The following is an 11,460-nucleotide window of genomic DNA, read 5'->3' on the forward strand; positions in this document are numbered from 1 at the left end:
CTGGATATTTTAATCTTTTTTGGCTACTCCTTGTCCGTGAAAGGTCGGAGTGGTTTCCTGTACGATACTTCACAGAGAAGAGCATCCCATGCACAATCACACATGTCCCGGTAGGACTTTATTCGCCTGATGTTTGGATTCACCTTTGCAAACCTTCTGCCTTGTTGGTTTTCTGTCTCTCAAGGACAGAAAGTACAAGGGGTGGGGAGGGTATTTCTGGCATCTCTTTCAAAAGATCTCTGCCAGGATCTTTCGATCCTTTGCGCACCAAGAACTGCACCTGGGAGCACCTCTCTTCTCCAAGCCGGGTTCTCGTGCCTTATCCCAGAATGTCCCATGGTGGGTGTAGACAGGAAAGAGAAAAAGAAAGTGACTTCACTCATTCTGAGGGTTCCCATCCTCCTCCCAGAGTCTCCCGTCCCCAGATCAAACGCCTTTCTGCAGCTTCTTTCAGTCAAAGGGTTTCTAGCAGCACAGTTCTCCCTTCACTCTCGGGTCTACTCTTGGGATCTGGGAAATGCCATTGTAATGATTGTACAGGGCCGTAACTCCTTATTTACCTCTGTAAGTGTGCGGTTCGCTCAGCCCCTTCCCGTCCCTGGGTGGCGACAGCACGAGGTCCTGAGGACGTTTGAGGCACTTTAGGGGATGGGATCTTTCTCGGGAGCCCTGCTGATCTTAGGCACCCAGAGCGACCAGCATTTCTGAGTCCACGAGGGCGGTAGTGACATCGTGCCCTGTATTTCTATCAAGCCGGATTTTAATTAAGATGTTCTTTTCACGCTACCAGGTTTGTAAGTGAATAAACAGACATGTTCATTACTCTGGCCGTGGCTACTTGTGAAACGTTCTTCATCTCTAGTGGCTGTGTGTCGTATTTGCCATCACAAAGGCTAAACGTGGTACATAAAACCGTTCGCATCTGTGTTAGCAGAGTGTGAAACGGAGTCTGGACACCCACGTACGGCAGACACAGGTGGGCACTACGCCACCGTCCATGCAGTGGTGGCGTGGCTGGGGACGGAGAGCCTCCGTTCCTCCTCCCGAAGGTTACGAGGACTCACACCTGAGTCTTTAACCCACGAAACCGGTGAACTAGTCGAGTAAGAGCTGAGCATGTGCTAGACGCCAGTGGGGGTGCCTTAGAATCGTCTGGGGCACCTAAAGCAATCCCCTCCACGTGAATTGGAATCAACGGGGCTGGAAATCTGATCAGTATTTCTCCAGAGACTTCCAGCCACTTCTCTTGCGTCTCGAAACCACTGGATGCCGACGGTTTAAGAGTCCGCAGGACACATGGTAGTCGTTGAGAGATCTGTGGGTTAGGGAGGACTTTCGCTGGTCCCTGAGCAGGACAGGGTGTTTCTTACACATCATCCCATGTAATCTTTATGACAGTCTCAGGAGGTGAGGTTTTAGCAGATGATGTAGACTCAGAAGGAACATGACGTTTCCAGGATCACACAGCTTGGGGGAAGATGTGGAAATGGACCCAAAGGTGCTGCATTATAGCACAGGGCAGGGGGCCAGGAGGCCATTTGAGGCTGGGGACAGGGAGCGAGGGAAGAGCACACAGTGTAACAGGGAGGCGCTCCCTGGCTGTGGTACACTGGACATTTTCAGTCCCTCGTTCGTCTGCCCCGTGAGCTTGCAGCGCATGACCGGCTTGGAGCATAGCTCTCGCCCTGTCGTGTTGGTTGGCGTCAGCCATGCTGGGACCTTGCTTTAGAAGCTAGGCAGCCGCCACGGTGTGCAGGGGGCGCGACCGAGGCCTTCAGGCGAAACGTGCGTGGTCACCAGCCCTCCTGGGCGCTGCTGTCGTCATTAGATGGTGCCCTGAGTAGCCACCGTATCTCGGAGGATCACGCGGCATGAGCGACAGACACGGGAAACAGATGGGACCCCGACCTGAAGCAAAGCCCACTGACCCGCAGCCTAAATCGGCTGCCCAGCCAAACCGTAGTCACCGCAGGCCCCTAAGCACGAGGCGAAATGCTGGTGGAAGGCACAAGGTCTCGGGCTGGTTTGTATGCCGCCTTGTGCAGCTCAAGTACGGGGTCTCTGACAGTGTAGCCTTGTAGGAATGATGCCATCACGGCCTCATCCCCTTGAGGACTTCTCCACTCACTGCCAACTTGGAGTCACCGGTCTCTATTCCGCTCATCCAAGCAATGTTCCAGCAGCTACAGGTGGGACTCCCACGGGCTAACATGTCAGGAACAACCTCGTCATCCTGTCTTCCAAGTCTCCTTTTATTTCACATCCACGAACCGTCAACCGAGCCCCAAGCCGGGGCGTCATCTGGTCACCCCCCTGGCTTCTCCCTGTACCTCTAGTTCATCGCCCAGCTCAACCGAGTCTGTGCCCCCAGATCTCTCGTCTCTCCTGGCCTCTCGTTCCTCACCCCCGCTGCTGGAGGTCAGAGGGTTGGCATCCCCTGCTGCGATGATCATCCCTACAAGGGTGATCCCTGCTTCTGGTGTCACCCCATCCCCACTCGGCAGGGTTGCCTTCCCCACGCACGTCAGATCATTTCACTCACTGGCTTAACCTAACAGCTCCTCGGGACTCCCCGTTGCTGGGGAGACGTGTTCAGACTCCTTAGCGTGGCGGAGCACGGTCTCCATGGTGAGACCGGTGGAGGTGCCCCAGGGGGCTCTGGGGCCAACTGTGTGCGAGGCTGGGGCCCGAGTCCTGGCCCATTTGCCCCCCGTGTGCGACTGATCCCATCTCACACCCTGCTCTCAAGTCCCGCTCCGCCAAACACATCTTCTGCTCGCTAAGATGCCCTTCCCGGCACCTGTCCTCCTGTGCTTGGGGAAGAGTCCTGACTTGAGAATCAAATGATCCCCCATTGCCCCTCCCATCAGCCTGGCAGACGCCTCCAGAATTTCAAAACCTCAGCCCACCATCACCAGCATCTCCCCGGGGAAGCCTTTCCTTCCCACGACAACTGGCCTCCCTTTGGGGTGCCCACTCTACTCTTTCCACCTCTGTCTTTGCTGGTTCTTTCCCCTACTCGTTCTGTCAGTCCCTCCGTGGAGGACCGGCCTCTCTGAACCCCCAGCATCTGGTATCGTGCCTGGCATCTAGCACATGATCGAGCGAATGGGGGAAAGTGGCGAGCAAAAGCTCTGTTTGCCAATCTGTAAAATGGGGATGATGTCCTGGCCACAGAGAGCAGGGGGCGTTCGGTTACTGCAGCTGGCCCTCCAATGGACCAGTAGGTGGCGCCGTGACCTACGAATGAGGGTTCCTGGGGCCTCCCAGCCCTGCATCTGGAGTGTGGGTTGTCAGGATGAACTAGAAACCCAAATCAGACTAATCAAATCTCCCCCTGAGAGGTGACACCCCATGTGGCCCCCGTGACTCAGGAGGGGCTGAGGAGAGGCTCCTTTGGGCAGCCTCGAAAAAAGGGATGTGCCCTCGGGTGCCTGGGTGGCTCAGTCGTTAAGCGTCTGCCTTCGGCTCAGGTCCTGATCCCAGGGTCCTGGGATCGAGCCCCACATCGGGCTCCCTGCTCCGCGGGGAAGCCTGCTTCTCCCTCTCCTACTCCCCCTGCTTGTGCTCCCTCTCTGGCTATGTCTCTCTCTGTCAAATATATAAATAAAATATTAAAAAAAAGAAGAAGAAAAGAAAAAAGGGATGTGCCCTTTCCCTCCCGCTGTCCTCACCTGGAGGGGTCTGTGGAGTTAGGCACCTCAGACACTTGGATCTGGGGCATCCGCTGACTCAGTCCCCCAGAGTCCAGGGTGGAAGGGCCGTGGTCCTGTTTGGTTAAGAACGTGACTTTGGAGCTGACCTGGCCTGGGTCCGAATGCCCGCACTGCCTCCCCCTTGGAGTATGACACCGAGACGTTACCTTTCCCGAGCCCCCTCTGTAGTTGTCAACAACAGAGACTATAGAGAAAGAGAGAGAGGGCCATAGAGGATGTGTGTATATACAGAGAGATTTGTCTTAAGGATTTGGTGGCGGGCAAGTCTGAAATGCAGGGCAGGCAGGCAGGGTGGGAAGCCCAGGAATCATTGATGTCGAGGGGGCATAATTCCTTTTTCCTCTGGAGACCTTAGTCCTTTTCTTGAGACCTTGAAGTGAACGCATGAGCCTCACCCACGTTACAGCGGGTTATCTGCTTTAATCAGTCTACTGGTTTCAATGTTAATCACATCTAGAGAATACTTTCACAAGAATACCCAGACTCATGCTTGACCAAACATCTGGGCACCCTGCCCTAGCCATGTTGACGCATAAAGTTAATCATCGTAGCCTCTATCTACTTGCTTGTAAAAGGGGCAATGACACCTTTTCTTCCTTCCTTCCTTCCTTCCTTCCTTTCCTTTTTGGCAAGACTCAAATAAGGTGGATAAAATACTTGGCTCAGAGCACAATTTTCAGAGCACGACAGCTGCTTTTCTTACTCTTGCAAGGTGTGCTGCATGGCCTGGAACCTTAGGGGGTGGGAGACTGTGGGGAGATGAGCAACACTGAGTGATCCAAAGGGAATGAGAGTCATGATGCTTAAGGAGCAAAGGGTCTGTTCAGCAGATGCTTATGACAAAAGCTGGGCTCGAGTCCCCAAGTGCCACTAAGGCTAATGCCTTTTAACTGAGCTTATCATGACCTGTTTACTAAGGACCTGGGCTTGATGTAAATTTATTCCAGGATGTACCTGGGAGCTCAGCAAAATTGTATGAGCTCAGTGAGCCACCTTTTTTTATTTTTTTTTAAGATTTCTTTCTTTCTTTCTTATTTTAGAGAGAGCGAGCATGAACGGGAAGGGCAGAGAGAGAGGGAAAGAGAATCTCAAGCAGACTCCCCGCTGAATGTGGAGCCTCACGCAGGGCTTGCTCTCATGACCCCGAGACCATGACCTGAGCTGAAATGGAGAGTCAGATGCCCAACAGACGATCCACCTAGGCACCGTGACACCTAGTTTTTAAACTTTTTCTTTTCCCTTTTGGATGAACTCAATATTATTTACATTGTTTGACTTCATAAAAGATAATCGCAGCTGAGCCGTGTCCTGTGCTATGATTTCATTCTCCTTCTCCGTTTTATCATTCAAGATTTCAAAGGTACCGCAAAGTTGAAAGAATTTTACAGTGAACACCCAAATACCTAATGCTAGATCCTACCATTGTACTAAACATCCTTTGTCACATCTTTATTCATCTGGTCATCCCTTCATCCATTCAATAATCTGTCTTGGTTTCAGTACATTTCAAAGTAAATGGTAGACATAGGGACTCTTCACCCTAAATATTTTTCTTGTGATCTCTCTGTCTGGTTTTGGTGTCCGTGTAATGCTGGACTCATAAAACGAGTTGGTGTTTCCTCCGTTTGTTCATTTTAGCTTTATGGGGATATATTTTACATGCCAGGAATTTCATCCATCGTATATGTACCCTGGGATAATTTCCAATCAATTTATACATTTGGGCAACTATCACCACAATCCAGGTTCAGAACGTTTTTATCATCCAAAACGTTCTGTCATGAATTTTTATAGTTAGTCAGGCCCCACTCCCATCCCCAGACACTGATTGGTCTGCCTTCTGCCTCTAGAGATTTGCTTTGGTAGACATTTCCTATCAAGGAAATCATACAACATACGGCGTTTTGTGTGACTTCCCTCTCTTTGCTGCATGCATTGGAAGTTCATCCATATTGTAGCATGAATCAAAAGTGTGTTCCATCTTTTGGCTTTCGGCTTGGGGAGGCAAAGGTGCAACTTTCTTCGGTCGTCCCGAATCCGGGTTCATCCAACACCAGCCACCTCCGCCATGCCGCCTAAGTTCGACCCCAACGAGATCAAAGTCGTGTACCTGAGGTGCACCGGTGGCGAAGTCGGTGCCACGTCTGCCCTGGCCCCGAAGATAGGCCCGCTGGGTCTGTCTGCAGAAAAGGTTGGTGATGACATCGCCAAGGCAACTGGTGATTGGAAGGGTCTAAGGATTACAGTGAAACTGACCATTCAGAACAGACAGGCCCAGATTGAAGTGGTACCTTTTGCCTCTGCCCTGATTATCAAAGCCCTCAAGGAACCACCAAGAGACAGAAAGAAGCAGAAAAACAGTAAGCACAGTGGAAATATCACTTTTGATGAGATCGTCAATATTGCCCAACAGATGTGACACCGATCTTTAGAGAGAGAACTCTCTGGAACCATTAAAGAGATCCTCGGGACTGCCCAGTCTGTGGGCTGCAATGTAGATGGCCGCCACCCTCATGACATCACAGATGACATCAACAGTGGTGCGCTGGAATGCCCGGCTAGTTAACTACAAAGGAAAATGTTTCAATAAAGGATCATTTGACAACCAAAAAAAAAAAAAAAAGTTTGTTCCATGACTGTCAATGATATGTCAATAAAGCTCAGGGACAAAAGTTTGGTCCTTTTTAATGCTGAATGGTATTCTCTTTTATGGCCATACACAGTTTATCTGTTCAACATTTCAAGGGTTGTGTGGGTTGTTTCCAGCTTTGGGCTGTTATGAATGGTGCTGCACTTCCTTGTGACCAAGTCTTTGTATGGACTTTGTCTTGTATCTGTCTCTCCTGAACAGAGAACTAGGAGTAAAATTTCTGGGGTTCATGGCAAGTACATATTTAACTTTTTAAGAGACTGCCAAACTCTTTTCCAAAGTGTACTTTTTTTCTTTTTTTTAATTTGCCACCAGCAATATATGTAGGTTCCAATGTCACGGCATCTCACTAAAACTTGGGAGTGCCTGTGTCTTGGCTCCGGGGACGATGGGGGCTGACAAGTCTGGAATCATTTGCATCCCCCATGCACATTTCTGGGGTCAGCCAGACTTGGGTGAGTTTTCACTGGAATTAGGCGTCCTCCTCACTCTAGCAGCCAGGGGTCTTCTGAGGCGCCAGAACTTGGTGGGTTTTAGTCCTGGAGTTTTAGCATCAGGTGCTTCAGGCTGCTGCTCCAAGTTTTGACTCCCCTCTAAAAATTGCCTGCTTTTGTTCAATCTTCAAATTTCTCAGGGCACTGTGTTCTGTATTTTGTCCAAAGTGTATAATTGTTATTCGTTGGAAGATCTGTTTCTGAGGAGCTTTCTCCTCCATTATGGAAGCTTGACAGGTCACCCTCCAAAACAGTTCAGCTTTCACATCATTAACTAGAGTTCAATGTTTATTTAAAGTTGGTTTGTTGCGGGGGGATGGGGGTAAATTTACTTACAATGAAAAACATATGTATGCCATTTCTTTTTTTATACAATGTTTTGGGACATAGTGTATGTGTGCTTTCCTTGTTACAGCACTATTTTGAAGTTTCTCTGCTTAAAAAAATGAAAATTCTTGCTCTTCTTCCTCTTCCTCGTGGGGTTTGGGTTGAAGGTCTAATGACAGCCTCCCATCAGGGTGTTAAGCCACTCAGTTTTATCTGCGGAAGGATCAGCTAGAACAGCTCTACTGGGCTGTGGGTTTCCTGTTTCATACCTGACACTGGTCCTGTCTCCGAATCTTCTTTTCCCTTTAAAGGTAATTGTATCTGTGTCACTGGTGTTCCCGGGAGCACTCCGAGACACTTTGGCAGTTATGTCCATGGGGGGGGAGGGGGCGGATTGAGCAAAATCTGTTTTGTCTTCCCTTTGAGGACACCTGCTCTCACCAGACAACCCGATGCCCCACACTGAGAAGCTCCTACATCACAGTTAGTGTGACTCTTTCATTGTTTCCTGAGTCTCTTTCCATGCACAGCTAAGTGGCTAGACCTAACCTTTTCAGAAAGACTCAAATTTCGGCCATAATATTCTCCCTGCCCTCACTCCACACACTCACTTACCCACTCCCCGAGTCCCATGGAGGTCTGACTGTTGGTCTCATCTGTAGGCTTGAGGACTTTGTTTGTTATGGAATAACCATTGCTTCCCTCATTTTTTGACATGAATCTCCCTCACTCTATATCTTCTCCTCTCTAGCAGGGACATTCATAAGCCCTGGAGGCAGGGTGTTGTTTTTGTCATTGTTTTTGTTTGGTTTCGGGTTCCCTGCAAGGGGAGAGGGGCCTTCAGGGAGAAGGGCATTGGCGGGTGATTGGGGGTCGGGAGAGCCTGGGCCACCGCTGTCCAGAGGTGCGTCTTTGCCTGTCCCCATCCAGGTTCCTCAAGTGCAAAATGATGGGACCAGGCCCCATGACGCAGGCCCACCCCCGCCCCACAGTGATGTAATTTTTTTAGAACGTAGTTGTTTCTGGAATACCCGGGTTGCATTTCTGTAGGGCCAATAGGAGGCAGGCTATAGCAAAGACACGTCAGGAAACTGAGCTCTGACCAGCGGCCACGGGTCACAGATGGGATAGAAATGAGTGAAGAGCGTCAGGAAGTGGGGATTCGAGGACTTGTCGTGAAGCTGTTTCATTATTTGGGGGGAAGAAGTGGATGGAGATTATCGGGGTGCTAAAGCCCTCCCAAACCTCCCCAACTCCATGGGTGCCCCCACTTGGGTTCTGGAGATGGGACTGCTGCCCATGTGAGACCCTGAGTTACGGGACCTGGGAGGAGAGGGTGGCGGGTAGTTGTCGGCACCTCTGAAACATCCAAGGGCAAATGTGGGAAAGCAAGGAGGCCAGGACTCCTGGCTGGAAGATTGCCTGAGGAGACACCCCATCTTCAGAAGCCTAAGGGGGACCAGGCATGGGCCAGCTTCTCACTACGAAGCTACTCTCATCCATTATGCTGTCTGACCACCAAAGTGCTACTTACCCAGAAACGAGACAGTAAGTGCAAGGAAAGGCCACGGGTTCTGGAATCAGGCAGACATGGGTTCTCATCCTGCTCTGGCTTTGGCTGGCTGCTTGAATGTGGGCAAGTATTTGTGACTCAGTGTCTTCACCTATAAACCAGGATAAAAATATTTATGTGGCACCCAGGATATCAGATTTAAATTTTTATTAATAATTTGAATTTATTAACATTATTAAAATTTATTAAAATTTAGGTTTAATTTTTAAAACAATATAGATAATACAAAACTTGAAACGCTCCAAAAAATATACATTAGCAAGTCAGCCCCCACCCTTGTTTTCCTTCCAAAATAATTAGTTACCTGACATAACACAGGATAAATGTTACTAGTGTTAATAGCTACTATTTATCAGGGACCTGTGTCAGGATGGTGCCTTATAACATATCCCTACATTCACACCTGTTTGGGAGACAGCATGGGGGTACCCTTTTGGGGGACAGGAAGCAGGTTCAGAGGGGCAGAACATTTTGCCTGGCAATACAGGACCTATAAAGAGAGAATCCAGATTTTAAAAAAACCCAAGGGATTTCATGTTTGTAAATCGCCTAGAACAATCGATATTAAGTCCTACTACCCGTATACCTGATGCCGTTATGCTAGGAGCTGGGCAGACAAGCTCCCTGGGAGGGAACGAGGGAGGGTGTGTTTAAACCCGGACAGCCATCAGACAACAGTAGTAAAAACAACCCTAGCAGGGACCAGGCTAATCCTGCTAAGTTCTTTACATGGATCATTTTAGACTAACTACTCTCTGAGGTAGGTGTTGCTGTTCCCATTTTGTGGGAGATAAATTCAGGCTCAGAGAGGTTAAAGAATTTGATTAACTTCTTACAGCTTAGAAAAGAAGTTGCAGGGACAGGATTCAAATCCAGACAGCCCCGCAGGAGAGCCGAAGCTCTTCCACACCTCTACCCCGCGCCCCCGAGAGGTGGCTAAGAGAAGGTGAAGTGTCCGAGGGTTGAAGGCAAAGACCTGAAGGGATAAGAAATGAAAGTCAGGAGTCAGGTTCTGGGGCTAGGATTCCAGAAACGAAGAGTTGATGTCTGTCTTGCAGGAGCTGCGGGTTTGTTGAGAAGACGAATATAAACCACCGGTGGATGAACAGAATTACGTCAGTGGTGATAACATCACAGCTAGCCGACTCACTGTTCTCGTTTATCTACCGCTGCACACCCCCCCGCCCCAACAAGGATTTAAAACACCAATCATCTGTTTTGCTCATGAATCTGTCGTTTGGGGCGGGCTTGGTGGGGTCAGCTTGTTTCTGCTCCATGTGGCATCTGTGGGGGTGGCCTGGAGGCTGGGGGATGGAATCACGTGACAGTTTCTTACATGTCCAGCGGCGGCGGCTGGTCGTCAGCTGAACCCCTACACGTGGGCTCTGCCTGCCTCTGCCGGGCTTCCCGCCAGTGTGGCGGGCCAGCCGGATCATTCGTATTAGATGATGCAAATTAAAACCACACTGAAATACCACTACACCCCTCCTAGAATGTCTAAACGAAAAAGACTGGGAATATACCCAGTGTTGTCAAGGATGCTCTCATACAACCATTTTGGAAAAGGGCTGGGCAGTTTCTTCAGAAGTGAAACATCCACTTACCATATGACCCCGCCATGCAACTCCGACGTAACCACCTGAGGGAAAGGAAAGCGTATGTTCGTAGCAGCTTTATTTGGACTAGCCAAATATGAGAAACAACCCAAATGTCCCTCAACAGGTGAACAGATAAGTAATTTATGGTATAGAGTGAAATACAATTCATCAATACAAATTAACTGTTGATACATGCAACAACGTGGACAGCTCTCCAAGTTATTAGGCTGAGTGAAAGAAGCCAGACAAAACAGTGCAGGTACGGTATTATTCAATTTATATAAAAGCCTAGAAAATACAAACTAACCTGTGATGACAGAAAGCACACCAAAGGTTGCCTGGAGATGCTAGGGGTGGGGTGGAGGGAAGGATGGCAGAGGGGCATGAGGAAACTTTTAAGGTTGATGGATATGTTCAATATCTTGATGTGTGTCAATTATATTTCAACTTCCAAAATGAATACTATGGTGGAAAAAGGAAGGGTGTGTGGGGTGAGAAACATTGTGGCCGCCATCTTGGAAAATACAACCTACCTCATTCAGCAGGTGTTTCAACCAGATGTGTGCTAAGTACTTTACAGCACTGGTACTAAGTCCACCCACCCAGCAACCCAACCAGAAGGGAAGATGAGGAAGTGGCCAACTCTTTATTGTTATTATTATCTTGATTGTGATCAGAGAGCCATGAGGTCTTGGTCTCTGGGAGGGAAGGGCGTCTCAGGGCTCTGGTGAGCAGGACATCAGGGCTTTTCTCCCTGAGCCGCAGGAGAAGCTGCTCCCCACTTCTTGGGACACGTCAGGAAGCAGAGGCGCCCTTTACAGAGCAACACAATGAGGTGGAGGCTTTGTGGACGAGTGTCGGGACATGGCTGCTGAACTGAGAAGCAGGAAGGGGCTTGCAGAGGGGCCTCTCTTGGGCAGGAGGGGTCCCCCCTTCTTCTGCTACATTATCCCTTTGGACAGGTAGATGCCCGCCCAGGACCCTCTGGTAATTGTATCCAGCTTTCCTCTGGGAACCACCATGTTATGATTTGAAGTCCTCAAAGGTCAGCTGAAATTGCCCCCTGCTCCCACCACAGCTTCCAGAGGGCCCAGCCAGCTCA

At 49.5% G+C, this 11,460-nt stretch overlaps 1 protein-coding gene across 8 annotated transcripts in view; it reads right to left on the reverse strand.

The window, feature by feature from the left end:
* The window catches only part of LOC114203682 (uncharacterized), a 34,999-nt gene that overhangs the window by 20,727 nt on the left and 2,812 nt on the right, over nucleotides 1-11,460 (reverse strand). For 5 of the 8 annotated variants that reach the window (XR_015769142.1, XR_015769141.1, XR_015769143.1 and 2 more), the window contains exons 2-4: nucleotides 10,365-10,399; nucleotides 9,164-9,250; nucleotides 8,722-8,851 (exon numbers count right to left, since the gene is read on the reverse strand). Coding sequence is in view for 5 of the 8 variants with exons in the window: in XM_088027489.1 (XP_087883615.1) it covers nucleotides 8,722-8,851; nucleotides 9,164-9,250; nucleotides 10,365-10,380 (233 nt within the window). In the remaining 3 variants the exon portion in view is untranslated. The other 3 variants (XM_088027488.1, XM_088027490.1, XM_088027491.1) reach the window with 3 other exon arrangements.

The sequence above is a fragment of the Eumetopias jubatus genome, unplaced genomic scaffold (genome assembly GCF_037043125.1).
Source record: "Eumetopias jubatus isolate StellerSeaLion01/CBP00866 unplaced genomic scaffold, mEumJub1_p1.0 scaffold_10, whole genome shotgun sequence".
NCBI lineage: Eukaryota > Metazoa > Chordata > Mammalia > Carnivora > Otariidae > Eumetopias > Eumetopias jubatus.